Below are 18,804 nucleotides of genomic sequence, written 5' to 3'. Positions count from 1 at the left end.
GTGGTATAGAAATGAAATAAATAAATAAATAAATAAATAAATAAATATCCTGCCACTGGAATCATCTGCAGAGTAGGATCCACAATGTTCAGAGCCAGCTGGCCCCTCAAAAAACCTGAGGTCTTCTGAGGGACCAAGACGGTCTGGGGTCCCCTGGGGTAATACATCCAAATCTGCCTCCTGGAGAGGCAGAGAGCTCACCTTCTGGGGCAGAGGGCGTTGCTGGGCCACCACCTGGCCCCTGAGAGCACCGGTGCTTTAAGATCCATGATAGAATGGTGGCCAGGTGATGGTGGAAAGGTGGAGTACAAATCAAATGAAGAAATTAATAGGATAAAGGGGGAAACAAGAGCAATAAGGCAAGAGAAAAGTCAAATGCTATTGAGTTTCCTGCATTTATTTCACATCTTTATCATTGGTGGTTGATTCTTCAATGACAGAGCTATGGATTTCATTGGTGCTGCTGCTGCTGCAATTGCTGCTTTCAAAGATGGATGTCAGGAGATCGTTGCTAGCCAGTTGACTGACGACTGAAATGGAAAACATGGGAACTGAAATGTGGGAGCCTGGCCAATGCTGAAGAGGTGAAGAAGAGAATGCTGTCAAGCTAGTGGAATGAGAAGCTCCTGAAGAAGCTGGGAGAAGCTTCCCTGCAATCTAGGGATGGGTAAATATGCCAAGTTTGATTTCACTCAGGTTCTCATTTGTCCACTTTTAAATTGGTTCCATCTTGCCTCTACACTGGATTGCACTTTTTTTCAAAATGCATACTTCTTTTCTCATGCATTCCCCCCCCCCCAAATTAGGGATGTACGAAAGTCACTTACCTTTTCGCAGGGGTGATTCGCGGTGGGGGGGAAGCACTTTGCTTCTCCCCCCGAAGTTCAGGCGAGGGGGGGGAGGCACCCTGCCTCGCCCGGCCGAAATTCAGGCCGGGGGGGAGGCGCCCCGCCTCGCCCGGCTGAAATTCAGGCCAGGGAGAAGCGCCCCGTCTCCCCGGCCGCGAAAGAAAAAGTGAAAAAAAACAAAAAAACCTGTGATAGGCTACGTGACGATTACCGTAGCCTATCACGGCTAGATTTCCAAAGTCAGCCGTGATAGGCTACGTAAATCATCACGTAGCCTATCATGGGTGACTTTGGGGGGAAAAAAAGCTCGTATGCAAATGGCGGCGGCCCATGGGCACCGCCATTTGCGTTCCTTATTTTGGCACGTCTAGTCTACCTAAAGATTTACGTAGACTACGGCGAAAATAAGGGAACACTATTTGCATTGCCCTTATTTTCGCCGTAGTCTACGTAAATCTTTACATAGACTAGACATGCCAAAATAAGGAACGCAAATGGCGGCACCCATGGGCCACCGCCATTTGCGTACGTGCTTTTTTTTTTTTTTTCCACAGTCACCCGGGATAAGCTACGTGACTATTTACGTAGCCTATCACGGCTGACTTTGGAAATCTAGCCGTGATAGGCTACGTAAATTGTCACGTAGCCTATCACGGGTGTGTGTGTTTTTTTGGGGGGGTTACTTTTTTATTTTGTAATGGTGGCAGCGGCAGCCGGTCGGGAGACCAGCCGCCGCCCCCGCCCCCGACAAAACGCCACCGAAACGCCGCCGGGACCCGCCGCCGAGAGGGACATTAGGCCACGGTACGTCCCATCCCGGGGGGGCGGGGGGCCGGCGGAGAATTTCCCCAACACTTTCAGGGGGCCGAATGCCTCGGCACTCAGCCTCCCGAAGATTCGTGGAGAAATTCTCCGCCATCCTTACAAAATATATGATTTTTTGTGTGCATTTTTATTTCTAACCATTTTATTTATTTATTTATGTGAAAATATTTCTTGGCCGCCTTTCAGGGCAGACGTCCTTCCATGGCAGCTTACATAGAACATAAATTTCTGAAAAGTATGGATTCTGACAGCTAACTCCATCCCGACTCGTGTGTGGGTTTAGGAAGTGTAAATTTGGTAAATTCACACTTAAATGTGAATGGAACAACTTTCTCACTCATCATTACTGTAAGGATCTCAGTGTAAAAGCTGTAGCAGCTTCCTTCTCCCACCCCCAGCATAGAGCAATCATAGCACGTTGTGTGCCATCTTCTAATGCAGAGCTGTAGTAACTCCTCCCCGATCAGCATCCCAAGCTTCTCGAATCTCAGTCATGTCTCTGAAGAAGTTTAGGATGCTATGCCATACATGGAGCCTCTGGCACAGGCACAGCCTTGCTTTTGCAGCTAATCTCTTCCACTCGCTGGAACTCCTCCACCATTAACATGATTTGTAGTCATCCTACCAGCCCTGTCTCAGTCCTGCATGTGTAGTATTGCACTAAGATGCAAACAGATTGCCAGCCTTATACACTTGACCAGAAGGGAATCGGCCTTCTACCAGGCCAGGCTATTCATCCATCTAGTCCAGTACTGTATCCTCTAACTGGACATGATGAAACAAATGGTGATTGAACATGGGAAGTTCCACTGTAAAGCATGTGGCCTACCACTAACCTATGGTTCCCCCTCCCTAACAGGAGTTTGGGAAGGTCAAGCATTTCGAAGGCCACAATACATGGTTGGTGGGCTATAAATGGCTTGATGCTTTAGGGCTTATAATGTGGGTGACACCATCTCAGTTTTCATTGCTCTCAAATAACCAGTAATTTTGGACCAGGTCTGCACTGGTTGCAACCCAGCAGGTCAAGCAGACTTCCTGTTTCCATACTCCCAGGCAAGAAGTAAAAATTAGAGCTGTGGGCAAATGGCCTCCCAAATTCTTCATCCCAGGAACTGGGCATACTATTTCACCGTACTTCTCCCTGGGTGGGAGAAATCCTTCAACAGTTGTTCACAGGTAGGACTCACCATTGGCAGGGGTTGTAGCACAACTTCTTTCTTTTTATCTAAGGGTTTTTTGGGGGGTTGTGTGCCACTGCAAATGGCAACAGCACCAATTGTTCTGGCAGGCTGGCCTGCATTTTGTATCCACCACAATGCAAGTGTGAAGGGGGCAGTGTTGTATCTAGCTCCAGGGAAGAGGTGGAGGTAGTGGTGAGCCAAAATCTGTTTTCCAAATAGCTGAATGCTTCTTCCACCCTGATAAGAGCCTTCCTTTGCTCTGTCTCATTCTCATGCTGTTATATAAATTATTTTTGTGGTGTTCTCACGATCACCTAATCACAGTGAGATGGCCAGGGTGCGCTGAGTGTGTGTGTTTTCTATTACACATCTCTCCATTGTTCTGCAGCCTCCCAGGCTGCCTACATTTTCTGACCTGAAAAAGCCCCATGGGAGGAATTACCCTGTGATGTCTTCTGCTCAGCTTTAATGGAAGTACACGACACCGAGGAGGCTACAGGCTGCTGGAGAGATGTTTGTACAACGAAAGACAGCTCACTTGTGCGCACCCCTTGACCACCTCATTAGTAAGGCAGGCACAAGAAACCCAAACTCAACCTGTGAGAATTTCTCCAAATTTTGTTTGCCACTGAATTTCCTTTCCAAAGCTATTTCTTTTCTATGAAATTGAATGAGAGTAGTTGAAAAATGTGAGAATTTTTTTCGTCGCTACACCACTAAAAATAGGTTCATAAGGCCCTGTTACCTGCCTTCCTAGCCCCATCTTGAACAGGGATTCTTCCAAACTTGGGGAAGTCCAATGTGTAATCTGCCTACATGGTAGCAGGCCTGAAAAAAATTACGGTAGCATCCTGCCATGCTATTGTAGCATCGAAATTCTAAGGGTCTCCAGTTTATATTAGAAGTTGCAGGCATGTGTGTGTGTAGGGGGGGATGGGGCACTGGATTGGTCCCATAGCAGGGAGCTGTGCATGAGTGTACGGGTGTGTGTGTGTGTGTGTATGTGTATAATGACTCATTCCATGATTTGAGAATACAGCTCCTAAGATGCAGTTTGATGTTACACATGTGCAAAAACTCATACACACAACAGGAGACCTCCGATTAAAGGAGAACTCTCATCCAAGTTTGCATAGATGACAATTTTAACATTCTGAGGAAAGAACAAACTCACTTGGGATAAGTTTGTCCATCACTACCAAAACCCAATTGGTTTTAATTATTTAAAATTATTTAATTAGTTATTGTTGTTTCAGGACTTGGTGATGAGTTGTTAAGAGATTATGGAGAGGCAGGAAATATAATGATTAAAAAAAAAAAAACACGTTTGGCGGGTTGGTAGCTCCAGCAGTGCCTGGGGGCAACTGTGAGGAGGGCCCCATCCTAAGAGAATATCAGGTTACCTCAATGAGTGGTAACTGGCTGGCAGAACTGAAGCATACTAGCTTATGGAATGTGTACTTTACAGCTGAACTCATTCCCATCCCCTAATATCACTTTCCTATATATAGGCTTGCTATAAGCATTTCTTTTGTCTGCTGGCAACATGTCATTTATAGTCTCCTACTTAAGCTATCTATGCTTCTGCATGCTGCTTTTCATTTTGCATATGAACTAGTCAGGCTTTGTGGCTCACCTCTTGCAGCATGGAACTCCGTCTGCACACACTCCAATGATATCGGTTGGTACAATCTGAGAACATCTTCTAAGGCACTTGCCTCCTTTTGATTTACAATACGCTGGTCCATCTCTGGAGAAACAGAAAATATGGAAAGTGAAATCCATGCCAGCAAGCCAAGAAATGGAGCTGCTTATAGCAGTATAGAAATGCAATAGCAGTATAGAAATGCGATGAATATGTAAGTCAGGGAGGGGGCAATCCCATGGCCACTACACAGTGGCTAGACGGCCATAGGATATCTGGTTTTCTGGGAAACAACCTCCCCCCACTTCCGCGGTGCCTCTGAGGCAGCACAGAACAATGCCACCCTCCACGTTCACAAGAGGAGTGTGAAGTGGCCAAAAACGGGCATGTCTGGGGGCATTCCAGGGCAAGAAGGGCGGAACGACAAGAGGGAGCTTCCCAGACTGTAAATACATGCTTTGGGAACTGATGCTCACGAAGCAGGATGAAGATGAAGAAATAATTCTGGTGTCACAAATACACCTGTCACATGTCATGGGATTTCTGGATGGCGGAGAATTCCGCCACGGATGTCAATGAGGCCGAATGCACTGGCATTTGGCCCCCCGAAACCCATGGTGTAACGAAGCCCCCACCCCCCCAACCCATGAAAGGCACGCGGAACAGAGCCCCCAACTAGGGATGTCTGAGAATTTCTCCACGAATCTCCGGGAGGCCAAATGCCAACGCATTCAGCCCCCCGAAATTGGTGGGGAAATTCTCCACTCCCACCCCCCCGGGATGGTACTTACTTCGTACGAATGTCCCTCTCGGCGGCGGGTCCCAGTGGCAGTTCGGCAGCATTGTGGTGGCGGCAGCCGGCCTTCCGACCAGCTGCCGCCACCGCCATTTCCCAGTAAAGTAAAGTAAAAAAAAGTGATAGGCTATGCAATGATTTACGTAGCCTATCATGGCTAGATTTTCAAAGTCTGTCGTGATAGGCTACGTAAATCGTTACGTAGCCTATCACGGCTGACTTCGAAAAAAAAAAGCGTGAACGCAAATGGTGGCGACCATGGGCGCCGCCATTTGCGTTCCTTATTTGGGCATGGGAAGTCTACGTAAAGATTTACGTAGACTACGGCGAAAATAAGGGCAACGCTATTTGCACACATGCTTTTTTTTTTCTGCATAGTCAGCCATGATAGGCTACGTAAAGATTTACGTAGCCTATCACGGCTGACTGAAAATCTAGCCGTGATAGGCTACGTAAATCTTTACGTAGCCTGCCCCAACCCACGAAAGGCACGTGAAACGGAGCACTTACCTGCTGCCATCCATGCTGACTGGCGAATGGCGGCCGCCATTCGTTTCTTCTTCATAGCTGTGATAGGCTACGTAACTACTTACATAGCCTATCACAGCTAACTCAGGGATGCCTTTTGCGTCCCTGCGGAGGCCATGATAGGCTACGTAAGTATTCACATAGCCTATCACAGCAAGCAAAAAAAAAGCGTACGCAAATGGCGGCGGCTATGACGGTCGCCATTTGCGTTCCCTATTTTTCGCCGTTTTATCTTACGTGAATATTTACGTAGGCTATTATGGCAAAAAAGAAAAGAGAAACACAAATAGCGCCCACTACGCTATTTGCGTTCCCCTTTTTTTTCACCATAATAGCTTACGTAAATATTTATGTAAGCTAAAATGGCGAAGAGTAGGGAACGCAAAGGGCGGCAGCCGTAGCCGCCGCCATTTGCGTACGCTGTTGTGGGTTTTTTTGGCCTGCCGTGATAGGCTAGGTAAATACTTACGTAACCTATCACAGCAGCCCATCTGCGGCCAGAACTCCGGCTGCGGACGGCCCTGGCCGACTGCTCCATGGAGCCGCCGCAGAGCGGAGCTAGCCGGGCAGGATTCCGGGGGGGAGGACCAGATTTCCTCCCCCCCATTGAGGATTCTGAGGGGAGGGAAGGAGCGCCTCCCCCCCACACGAATCACATCCGTGAAAAGGTAAGTGACTTTTGTACATCCCTATTCTGAAATGTTCTTATGTGTATGTTGCTATAAACTTTTATCTCGATAAGAAGTGATGTTATTTAGACACAAATGATTTAAACAATACAAATGTATCCTTCAGAATGTACCTTAATGGGGCTTAAATAAAGGAAAAACAATTTAACAAGAAACCAGCTGATGACATCATCACAGGGGAAGCCAACTCACTGAAATTTAAAAATAGACATACCTTTTGTACCAAAGGGACATAAGGAGTGTGAAAGATAAACCAAGGGCCTTCTTGGGCAGTAGTAGCCCTACATGGGGTCGAGCGAGGTGAGTATACCTGCTCCCATCTCTGAGGCTGATCTCGGTGGTCAGGCTTCAGGGACCCATCAATCCACTGAAGCATGTTTCCCAGTAATTGCATTTGCTTCTCACGGGGATAAGGTATCTGGAGAGGTGAGGGCTACCAGTTGTCTGCTCGAACCTTGCCTATCCTGGCCAGTTGAATCTGTTCAGTCACTAAGACCAGCAGGAGGGGCCCTTGGAAGATACCCTCACATACAGAGCCCTGCTCGTCAGGTACGTGGGAAAAGTGTTGTCCCATACGTTTCTCCCAGACTCTGAAACACACACGCTCTGGAGTTACAACTGGTTCCCACTTTATCTGCATTCAGGAAGGGGGTCAAAACACATCTTTTTAATGTGGCTTTTCCAATTGCTGTTACGTTTTTTTAGGGGTGTTTTTTTTACATCCCCCCCTTTTTATTAAGTTGTTATTCTGCTAATACAATCATCCTAAAATGTTTTCCCCACCATATGATAAGAGTAATACAATATATCTTACATAACTATAATATGCTTGCTAAACGTACATGTTGCTAAATGCACATGCAATACATCATTGATAGGCCCCTGCTTAAGATATCAATGCAGCTACATGATATTTTTCAGGCTTTGGTCAGGCTTTGGGGATCACCTTTTGCAGCATGGATATCCTGGCATGCACTGCTCTCCAATTGGTATATGATCCATAGGACATTTGCCTCGGCCGCACACATTCCCATGAAATTTACAGTATTTTACTGGATCTCTGTAGAGAGAGAAAATACAGAAAGTGAAATCCCTGCCAGCAAGCAGAGAAATTGAAGCTTATCGGTCACTAGCCCAGTAGGGGCAGCAGGGTCCTTTTCAAATTCCTCAGCTAGGCTCACACATGCACACTCATGACTTGATGGCTGTAATGTCAAGTGAGGAGTTATCCATCTGGACTGATTCTTCAGATATCATTCTCCAGATAGGTGGTTCACATCACTTCACATCACCTCCATATCAGCAAGCATATACTAGTGAAATATTGTATGGAGAGCTTTGGCTATTGGACTGTATTTCACAATTAACGGAACATTAGTAGAGATACGTAGAGCATCAGCTAGTCCCGGTTTTTTATTATTATTATTATTATTATTATTATTATTATTATTATTATTATTATTTTCTATCTATCTATTACATTTCTATACTGCCCAATAGCCAATGCTCTCTGGCCAGTTCACAACAATTAAAACCATAAAATGCGACTTCCGGCTGGGACCGATGTCACTCTGGCAGCTTCCCACGGATCTCCATGGGAGCTTTCTCAAACAGCTTTTTAAAAGGTTGAAAGACCTTTTCATCTCCCCCCTGCAATGGAAAGGGGAGGCAAGGCATGCTCTGGACAACATCTTGGAGGAAAGTAACCCCACGAGATAGTGGGGGGCTGGATTCCAGGAATATCTTCCGAGAGCTTTACCAACACAAAAAGTTGTACTGGGACTCCTATTTTATAGGAGAAAACAGGGCTGATGTGTTCCATAATAATAGATGCTTTAAGAAATATCAACAACCTCTGAGGGATGATTTAAGACATGTTAACAATATTTGAGAACATCTGAGGACCTTGAGAGAAACATGTCTCTGCCAAGGAGAAGGGAGCTGGCATCTACTCCCCCTGCATCCTCTGTGTCAAAAGTGTTGAAAACATAAGATATAGGGGAGTTATTTACACTGATAAAGACTATCTTTGCAATTTACGGAACAAGTCAAAAGGTTGGATTTAATCCAAAATTCCAAAACCACCCTGCAAGGAGCTGTGGATTTAATTAATGCATCATGGCAAAAAATGGAGACGAAAATTAATGAGCTTGAAGACCAAGTGGCAGGAAATGAAATAACGACACAAATTTGATTCAGAAATATCTCTGATATTATCTCTCAGCTGGAGGCCTTCACAAAAAGATCCAATGTACATATCATCAGGCTTAAAAATCTGCCTAATGATGTAAAATTGCCTATTTTTGTGGATAAATTTTTGCATGAGATACTCTCTATTCCATCTGATTATTTACTTGATATTGAGCAGGCACTTCCTGTGCCAAATGCTAAAGGGACTGATTACACGATCATAGCTCAATTTGCAAAAGTCTCCACAAATAATTATATCCTGCATTTGGCAAGGGAGGCTGGAAGCCTTTCCTGGAAACAAGATAAAGTTATGTTATTTCCAGACTACATCAAAGAGGAGGTGAATAAAAGAAGACAATTTATCAAAGCAAAGAATATGGCAAAACAAATGAACTTACATTATTACTTAAAATATCCTGCTACACTTTGTATTGTGTCTGAAGGTCAGATGAAGAAGTTTCTAAATCATGAAATGGCAGAGGCAACGTAAAAAGCCATGAGAATTCTGTTACAACCCCATGAACTGGAATCTTTAAACAAGCTTTGTTAACTGTTTGTGTTTAGTCTATATGATCCAGGCTAATTCAGAAGATAAATGATTATATTTATATTGGTTTACTCTCTTTCATCTTTCATTTTTTCTTGCTTTTCTTTATATTTTTTATTTTAAAATAGATAATATATCTAGTATAAAATATATTACTGATGTTTGAAGGTTTATATTAAGTTTTATTATTATATAATACTGTGTGTGTGTGTGTGTGTGTGTAAGGGCAGCGTTGCCCTTATTTTTGCTGTAGTCTATGTAAATCTTTACGTAGACTACCCATGCCCAAATAAGGAAGGCAAATGGCATTTGCGTACGCGCTTTTTTTTTTTTTTAAGTCAGCCGTGATAGGCTACATAAATCTTTACGTAGCTTATCACGGCTGAATTTGAAAATCTAGCCATGATAGGCTACATAAATCTTTACGTAGCCTATCACGTTTTGGTTCTTTTTTTTTTTTACAGTTTACTAGGAAATTGTGGTGGCGGCAGCCGGTCGGAAGACTGGCCGCCGCCGCTGCCGAAACACCGCCGAACCGCTGCCGGGACCCACCACTGCGAGGGACATTCGGCCATGGTAAGTCTCGCCTCGGGGGGGGCGGGGGGCCATCGGAGAATTTCCCCACCAATTTCAGGGGGCCGAATGCGTTGGCATTCGGCCTCCCAGAGATTCGTGGAGAAATTCTCCGACATCCCTACTAATAATATAGGCTTTTGGGAATTAATTGTAGACCTGTTTCTTTGATATAAGATTGATGATATGATATAGAAATGTAAGGTTGTTTATTAAACTGTAAGATTGTTAATGTTATAGATACAGTTTTTAAAACTGAATGGCATCAGAGGCCAGGGGGTGTTGGAGTTTAAACTCAATTCTTTAAGGGGGGGGAGAGGGAGAGGGGGAGGGAAGGGGAGGGGAGGGGAGGGAAATTTTTATTTCTTCACTTCCTTTCCTCCTCTCTTTTCCCTTTTTTTCTTTTTTTTCTCTTTTTTCTTCTCTCTTTGTTATAGTGGTTTCCTCATCAGAATATTGTACTGTTGGGAAATTGAAGTATTGATTAGGTTTTTGGTAACTTTGGTATTGTTCATTTCAAGTAACCACATAGAACCTAGCTGCAGTGCAAAGATTTAAAACACCACATGTAAAACAGGAACTGACAAAAGTAAAATGCCTGGGAAAATAAATATTGCTTCACCTGGTGCCAAAAATTTACTGTAATTTACTTTACAGCTGAAATCATTCCCTTCCCCCACCATTATTATCCTGCGGCTGCGCTTGCTATATGCACAAGCGTTGCCTTGGATTCCTGCACTGAGCAGGGCGTTGTGCTCGATGGCCTTATCGGCGCCGTCCAACCCTACTATTCTGTGATTCTAAGAAGTCTGTTGGCAACATACCATTTCTAGGCCCCTACTTACACTACAAAAGCACCTGCAGGATATCTTTCCTTAGGGATATCAACTGGTCAGGCTTGGGGTCTCACCTTTGGCAGCATTGGGCTCCTCCGTCACAGGGTCCATGGTCGGTATCAGTTTCGGTACAGCCGGATGCAGTGCATGTGCCTTTTTTAGCTGTACAACGTTCTAATGGAGTGCTGGAGAAACAGAAATTACAGCAGGTGAAAGGCATCCCAGGAAGCCAAGGAAGCTCATGGGTCACTAGACCAGAGTGGAAGCCTAGCACATAGGTGAATGGGAAAAGCTGGCGTTTGGAGAACACCGTGGACACTAACGTACTTCAGATTAAAAAGTGAAGACCTTTTTCTTCTTCCTCTTTGGGGATATTTTGTAGGGATGTACAAAACAGCTACCTGACTCCGGGCAGGGGCATCCGTGGTGGGGGGGAGGCGCTCCGTCCCTTCCCCCGAATCCTTCACAGGGGGGAGGTGCTCCGTCCATCCCCCTGGAATCCTGCCCAGCCAGCTCCGCTCCACGGCCAAGCTGCAGAGCTGCCGGCCTTCTCCAGCCACCCACAGCCAGACATCCGGCCACCGGGCAGCCCTGGAGGGACGCAAATGGCGGCTGTCATAGCCGCCGCCATTTGCGTCACTGTATTGAGCCATGATAGGCTACGTAAATATTTACATAGCCTATCACGGCAGGGGGAAAAACCCCAGGGTACACAAATAGCAGTAGCCGCCGCCATTTGCGTACGATGGGGTTTCCCCCCTCCCCGCCATGATAGGCTGCGTAAATACTTACATAGCCTATCACAGCCTCTGCAGGGACACAAATGGCATCCCTGCATTAGCCATGATAGGCTACGTAAGTATTTACATAGCCTATCACGGCTGAAGAGGAGGAAGTGAATGGCAGCCGTAGAACGGCTGCCATCCACAAAGCAGCACAGACGGGAGCAGATAAGTACTCTGTTTTGCACGCCTTTTGTGGGGTGGGGGGGCAGGGGCTTCATTCCATGATGGATTTCAGGGGGCCAAATGCCCTGGCATTCAGCCTCACCGAGTTCCGTCACGGAATTCTCTGACAACCCTAATGTTTTGTTTGTTCTCCTTTTAGATTTTGAACTCCTGGTGCCACCTCTATTTACTTAGAAGTGATAATGTTTGGTGTTGCCTTTATCTTCAGTGTATGCTGTCAAGAATATTAGAAAAAAACATGGATTCCATGTCACGTTCAGGGCCAGGCCTTCTATTACACGGAGTCAGGCACCCATATCAGGTGGAGGAACAGGACAGAGTGCTGCTCTCCCTGCCCTGCCCTGCCCTGCCCTGCCCTGCCCTGCAGGAGAGTCCACCTCTTATTCCTACCATGGGTGGCTGTCGGCAGCTATGGCTGGGGTCACAGCTTACCCACCTGCCTGCCCACCCACCCACCCAACCCACTTTGCCAGCCGCTTCTTCACTTGCTTGGGTAGCCAGCTGGCCACTGGCTCCTGCCTGCCTGGTCACTCCTGCCTTGTGCCCCAGCTGCCTGCAGGGCACATCGGACCTGTCCTGAGAGGCTACCTGGCCGACCTCTCACAGCAGTTCACCAGACCTCTTGCGATAGCTGGGGCACAAGGCAGGAGCAGCAGCCATGGCGGCAAGAGCAAGCAACCAGGTGGCCAAGCAAGGGAGGGAGAGGCCAGCCAGTGGGCTGGCCAGCCAGGGGGGGAGCACATGCAGGAGCACGGATGGCAGTGGCTGGCCACAGGGGTGGTGGCAGTGGCAGCAGGTAGGTGAGGGGCAGCAAGTTGCCCTGTTCCATGACGAGCCCAGCCTCAACCCCAGCAGAAATGGATCCAGAGAATTGATCTCATCCATGAACATCTGGAGATGGTTGGCAACCATGCACTGAAGTGCCTTGCCCATGAAAGAATATGTGCCACCAGCCTAAAGTTATTAAGATTTCCCAGATCCAGGAAGGGATTCTTCATGAATGGTCCCATCGCAGCCCCTTTCCAGTCGCCCAGGATGACTCCCTCTCAGAACGAGGTATTGATCACCTCTCTGGCCTAGGTGGCTGTTCCCTCCATGCCAAGATGTAAAAGCCAAGAGAAGCAAGGATCCAATATGGAAGTTGTTTCATGAACCGTCCAAGCAACTGGTCAATGTCCTTGAGCTATACCAATGGAAACTCATCCCCAAAAACCTGGACAAGGCTGTGTGCTGGATACCTGGCCTGATTTTAATACTTTTGGTTGAATATTTTATATATATACATATACATACATACATACATACATACACACACATACATATAATACACTCTCATACCACAGCCTGTCTCAATACAGAAACGGGTCTGTCTGCTTATTCCAGGTCTTCGTCCAGGAAGCCCTCAATCTCCATTGCACAAGTGATGTGTCCTGCTTAAGCAATGGAATCGGTGGGAGGGGCCTTTTTTGCGCAATTGCCCCATTGGATACTGCCCCTTGAAGACACTTGGCTCTGGGAAAATCAACTCTGTTCAGTTAAATTGTTGGCCTATGGCCAGTTACATACAGAATCCATCTCAGAGAATTGCTGGGAAAAGACAGATGGACCACAGTGCTTCAGAAACAATTATATTGTTAAGTTCTTTGCAATGTTCTATTCTTACACCTTTTGTAGCAAAAAGCCAACTATAATGCAGTTCTTCTTCTCCTGATTTGTGTTCATTGCGCTGCCACTAATCATGGTACCGACGAACATATCAATGCAGTTTCCACAACACTTTGTTCTATTCTGCTGTACAGTGTCTTTGAAGCTCTTAACCAGGGAAACATTGCACCTCATCATGCACGCTTCTCTGCACCTACCGCAATGGTGCAGAACTAAGAGTGGGGAGGGGGCAAATTGCCCGCCACTGGGCTCTCCAAGAGCTGGATGACCTGAGAGGACATGGCCACTCCCACTGATGTCCTCTTGACCATTTTAATCTTCTCTGTGCCAGGGAGTTCTGGAGTTCTGTGCCTCTCTCGGCATGAAGGGCGGGACCCAGCTGGTGCTGCGCTGAGCCTTCTGAACCCCTTGTGGGCAGCAACAGATGTATGAGGTGTCACTGGGAGGAGGGGATCTTCCCACCACTGGCTGAGTCCACGGCTCTTCGCACTGCTTGTTATCCTGGTGGGGATGGCGTGTGGCACATGAAAGGATCCGGCCAGTGCTGAGAGGAGCAGATCCTCCCCATGCCAGCCAGAGGAATATCAAAAGCAGCTTTATACTGAGCCAGACCATCACTCCATCTAGCCTGGTATCGTCGACAATGACTGCCAGCTGCTGTCCAGGGGTTCAGGCAGGATTCTTTCCTCAGCCTACCTGGAGCTACCGGGGATTGAACCTGGGACTTTCTGCATGCAAAGCTTGTGCTCTACCACTGAGCTACAGCCCCTCCCATTGGGGGCTGCAGGACGCAGGTGAAGGAAGACTGCCGGCAGTGGGAGGAGCAGTCAATCCCCTAGTGCTGACACAGTCCCCCAACACCACCTTCGTCCCCCCTGTTCCCCCTGATCTGATACCAGAGAAGACAATGGGGATTCCAACAGGGGACATTCTTCCAGAGACTGGGGCTTTCAGGCCAAGTCCTGCCACGTGCGGGAACCTAAGGGGGCTTTGCAGCCCAGATGTCGAAACTCCATGCACTCCAGCTTAGGCAAACCTGACCTGTAGGTATCTCCTCCTCCTTCACTGACCAGAAGGTGTCATCCCACATCCAACAGCCCTTGTATAGATGCTCTGGCATGAGCATTCAGCAGCGGGTTGCGCTAGATGCCCTCTAAGGTCCTTCTCAACAGCATGACTCTATGATCAGGTCTAGAAGCTGTAGAATTATTTAAGGGGCATTAAGGGGAGGCATGATATCCCTGGCAGAGCACTGCCGATAGGAGCTCCACAGTGGCATGCACTTAAAAAAAAAATAACTGCTACTGCTGCCCCCTACAAGAATGGCCCTATAATATTTTGGCACATTTGGCCCCTCCCATCACTGACCCCCCCACACACACACACACACCTTTTCCCAAATTGCAGTTTTTCTATGGGCACCTGCCCGTATTTAAAGACACCACATTGAGAAATTAAATTCGAATCTGGGCCACACTATGTTGTTCTTAGATCACCATCTTTGTGGACTTACCGTGCACAGCAACCCCATCCCAACCAATCACATTTTCCAATTACCACATTCTTCGGGAAACATGCATAAAACCTGCATGTACCATTCAAGGCTCGACATTGCTCAGTTGTGTATGCTCCTTGGGTTCCTGGGACTCCTGTGAAAGCACAAAGAAGCTGTCAATGCAACACTTCATGAGACTTAACTGTCTTCATCTGTGTTCTATCCACTCTGATGCATTCTTTGTTTTCATGATCTACGACTATGGCAAAGATTCAGAGCATCCCCCTGTGTGTTGCACTGATATGCCAGCAAAAAACTCTTGACAATGATTGAGTAGCTAATAGGCAGAATGGCCCTAATGCAGTTCCCTGCTGGACCTCACTATTAAATCCCACCATTGGGACAATTTCCCACTTATTCCTACTCTCGGCTTTCTGTTCTTTAAGCAGTTACAGATCCATAAGTGGACCTCTCTTCTCATTCCATGACCACTATGTTTGTTGAGGACTCTTTGGTAAGGAACTCTGTCAAAGGCCTTTTGGAAGTCCAAGGAAAACATGTTAACTGGGTCACCCCTGTCTGGATGTTTTTTTACACTCTCAAAGAACTCTAAAAGGTTAATGAGACAGCACTTCCTTTTGCAGAAGCCATGCTATTTTTTTTTCACCAGGGCTTGTCCCTCTATATGCTTACTAATGTTATCTTTGATAATGCTTTCAACCAATTTATCTGGAATAGACATTAGGTGACCTGTAATTTTCCCAGATCCCCCTGGATCCCTTTTTAATGTTGTTACATGGGCCATCTTCCAGAACTTCTGGTAGAGAGGCTGATCTTAGGACATGTTGCATATTTCAGTTAGAAGATCAGCAATTTCATATTTGAGGGGGTTTTAAGAACTCTAGGATGGATATCATCTGGGCCTGCTGATTTATTAACTTTCTGTTTGTCCATCATGTGGAGAACCTCATCTTTTTTCACCACTCTTTGCTTCGGTTCCTCAGACTCCCTTCCAGAAAACATCACTTCAGGCACAGATATTTGTCCTATCTCTTCTGCAGGGAAGACAAATGAGGATACTTCCTTCATCTTCTCTGCAGTCTCCTTGTTTTCCTTTAGTTCTCCTCTCACTCCAATTGGATGGTGGTGACCCTGCATACTGTGGCAACCCAGGCACACAGCCAGCTGTGACGAGGGCCTGCGTCTGTCAGCTGAAGGGGTGTGTGAACTGTCTTTGCCCCTCCTCGAGGAAAGAGATAAAATCTGCTAGAAAGTGCAGATCCAGCCTCCATCTCCACGCTCAGGCTTGGAGGGGACTGTGTCTTCCCCTGCAGTGCATGGATACCGTGTGTATGCGTGAGAGTACAACATTGGATGTTGATGTGTGAATGGATGGGAGGGTGAGTGGGTGTTGGGTATTTTTGATTCATGGTGGGCTGTGGGAGCCCAGAGGGTAGCATGTGGCTCAAAATGCTTCCATACATGTCCCTAGACATCCCTAGACACAGACGAAGATAGCTGGGTCTCATTCAGTGTCTGATGATGATGTCCGCCTATCCGCTCTGTAGCCACGCAGAGGCATATTCCCCTGTGCTGTTCTCTCACCAACAGGGGATGTGGGGAGGTCGGCTGGGACAGGGGGAAGGGGAATGTGCAAGCAGCAGCTGTGCCACAGAGGACTCAGGGGAGGAGGGGGCTGCAGCAGCCGCCGTGCCTCCACTGGAGAGACCCCCATTTCACAGCAGAACTGGCCGTGCAGGGTCTCTGCTGTGTGTGAGCAGTGAGACAGCCAAAACTGAGCTTGTTCCAAATACCATATTTTCCTGTTCTCTAGCAGCAAGTACTTTTCTTCTGTCTTTTCTCCCCTCATCCTCACAGATGGATGCAAATTCTCTTTTTCGTCATGCGCAAAAACACACAAATAAGTTTGTTAGCGGTTTGCTAAGAATTTGCGTAATTTGCCTTAGTACGTAACATTTAGCGTATTGTCCCCCATTCCAGTCAAATTTTATTCAGCAGAAAAGTATTTATTTTCCTACAAATAAATCCGCATAAACTTCGGGAAGGTTTAAAAAAAAAAAAAAACTCCATCTGAAACTTCACGGATTCTGTGTGTCCTGAGAGGGTCACTCCACAGCAGATTCCACAGGATGGATCCTTGGAAATCCAAACTCATTTTAGTCCACCTCGCATTTCTCCAGTATCCCTCCTCGAAATCCCTGTGGTCCTATAAAGCTCTTCCTCCCTCCTAATATTGATGAAGTGTCACTTCTGTTGTGGGTTCATCTGCAATCACAATCAGACACCCCAATTCTGGGTCTGCATAGACTACACAGAGAGTGTAGATTTAGAACCGAGGTAGGTGGAAGCTAAAGAATTCCCTTTGCACCTCGTGGTGGTAGATGGAAGGGTTCTGAACATCGGCAAACAGGCTTCATCTCTGCAGGAGCTGAAGTGCAAGCAATTATGAAGAATTACAGTAATTGGGGTCATAATTCTCAGTTTGATTCTATGCATGTCTACTCAGAAGTCAGTCCCACTGAGTTCAATGGGGCTTAGTCCCAGGTAATTGGGCATACGAGCCCTCTCAAGGTAACATACAAAAATTATACTCAGAATACATATCGACAAGTTAATAAGTCCACATTTTTGCAATGTTGATGAACGGCGGCCTTACCTGAAGAAAGCAAGCCTATCGCTGAGACGACAGCAATGAAGAGCCAGTCCATCTGCATTGCTGAAGGTTGACTACGATCTCAAGTTCCGCACCAGAGAAGAAGTTGGCGGCAGAGACCTCTGAAGGTTCTGGGTCTTCCGAAGGGCTGGATGGCCACCTACTTATACAGCTCTGGAATACACCGACACGTCAGCCCTGGGCACTAATGATCCTTATGCAATATGCCAAGCGGCAGAAACTCTTGGCATGGTATTCCCCAAGAAGTCACAGGGCGCAAGAGAGAGGAAGTTCACAACCGCTGTGGTACACTGACACATAAGCCCCGTTCATTAACCATGGTGATGCAATATATCAGGTGGCAGAAACTCCTGGCATGTTATTCCTCAAGAAGACACAGGGCGTTGGCAGCAGAATATCTTCAGGGTTCGCTTGAACATAGGAACCAAGGAAGCCGCCTGCCACTGAGTCAGGCCCTTGGTCCGCCTGGCCCAGCGTTGTTCACGATGACTGGCAGCAGCACGCCAGGGATTTGGCAGGACTTTTCCTGCCCTACATGGAGATGGCAAGGATAGGAATTGGGGCCTGCTGCATGGAGAGCGTGTGCTCTGCCACTTAACTACGGCCCCTACCCAATGGTTCAATGCTTTTTGTGGATGGAAAACATGGTCTGAATCTCTGTGGTTTCCAGTGTTTGGTGCTATTGACAATGGGTAAAATGAATACATGAGCTGAGCTGAGTTGACTCAATTTACTACAAATGTAGAGCAGAAAACTGGGGGGAGAGATTTTCATATAACTTAGAGGGATCTGCATGGAGCAGACAGCTCCCCACAAATATTCGTAACTCTCACTGCCCCCTGCCTCTGACGGCCTCCTCTCCAGCCACCGCTCCTTCCTTCCCTTGTTCCCTTGCCTGCTGCTGCTGCCAGTCATGAGCGGGACAATGCTGCCTGGCAAGGGTGGCGCTTAGCTCTGCGGAGCTGCCCAGATGGGGGTTTCTCTCACACTGCTGCCATCACCTGCGGGGAAACCGCCCCTTCACTGGGAAATCCCACCTATGGGGTGTCTTTCTTTTCTTTTGCAATTTGTTGAATTTTTTTTTTTTTATGCTTATATTTCAGGGCCTGAAGAACTCTCTGTCACTCTAATTCAGAATTCCACAAGCCGACCCTTTTCTGTTGCCACCAATTCTCTTAGAATACTTTAAAATGTCTTAGGAGCTTGGTATGAGAGATGGGCACCAACATTAAAGAACAGATGGACTATTAAGCAAGATAATTTACTGAACTAATAATTTATATGTGAGGGAATACTAATATTTACTTAGGGATTTTCAAA

The 18,804-nt window shown here is 46.7% G+C and overlaps 1 protein-coding gene across 1 annotated transcript; it reads right to left on the bottom strand.

Annotated features, from left to right (window-relative positions):
• Nucleotides 1-359: 359 nt before the first annotated feature.
• On the bottom strand, nt 360-17,602 carry LOC146360303 (helofensin-1-like). Its single transcript, XM_084829346.1, has 6 exons — nt 17,467-17,602; nt 14,808-14,943; nt 10,736-10,846; nt 7,462-7,575; nt 4,494-4,607; nt 360-530 (listed from the first exon to the last, which is right to left on the bottom strand). Exons 1-6 carry the CDS (start codon nt 17,522-17,524, stop codon nt 512-514), a joined length of 552 nt encoding a protein of 183 aa, XP_084685472.1. The 5' UTR covers nt 17,525-17,602; the 3' UTR covers nt 360-511.
• Between the last annotated feature and the right edge of the window lie 1,202 nt (nt 17,603-18,804).

This window comes from Heloderma suspectum, chromosome 1 (assembly GCF_057233095.1).
Source record: "Heloderma suspectum isolate Gila_16-S chromosome 1, 16-S_ref, whole genome shotgun sequence".
Classification (NCBI taxonomy): Eukaryota; Metazoa; Chordata; class Lepidosauria; order Squamata; family Helodermatidae; genus Heloderma; species Heloderma suspectum.
The sequence above is the reverse complement of the archived record's forward strand: the minus strand, read 5'-3'. Positions and strand labels throughout refer to the sequence as shown.

Bases quoted from the DNA above. Each gene is read 5' to 3' on its own strand.
- LOC146360303 (XM_084829346.1), bottom strand. From the start codon at position 17,524: ATGCAGATGGACTGGCTCTTCATTGCTGTCGTCTCAGCGATAGGCTTG. The intron at 7,576-10,735 runs GTGAGACCCCAA...CTCTCTCTACAG, and splicing joins GGAGCCCAATGCTGCCAAAG to AGATCCAGTAAAATACTGTA. The intron at 4,608-7,461 runs GTGATCCCCAAA...CTGTTTCTCCAG, and splicing joins GGATATCCATGCTGCAAAAG to AGATGGACCAGCGTATTGTA.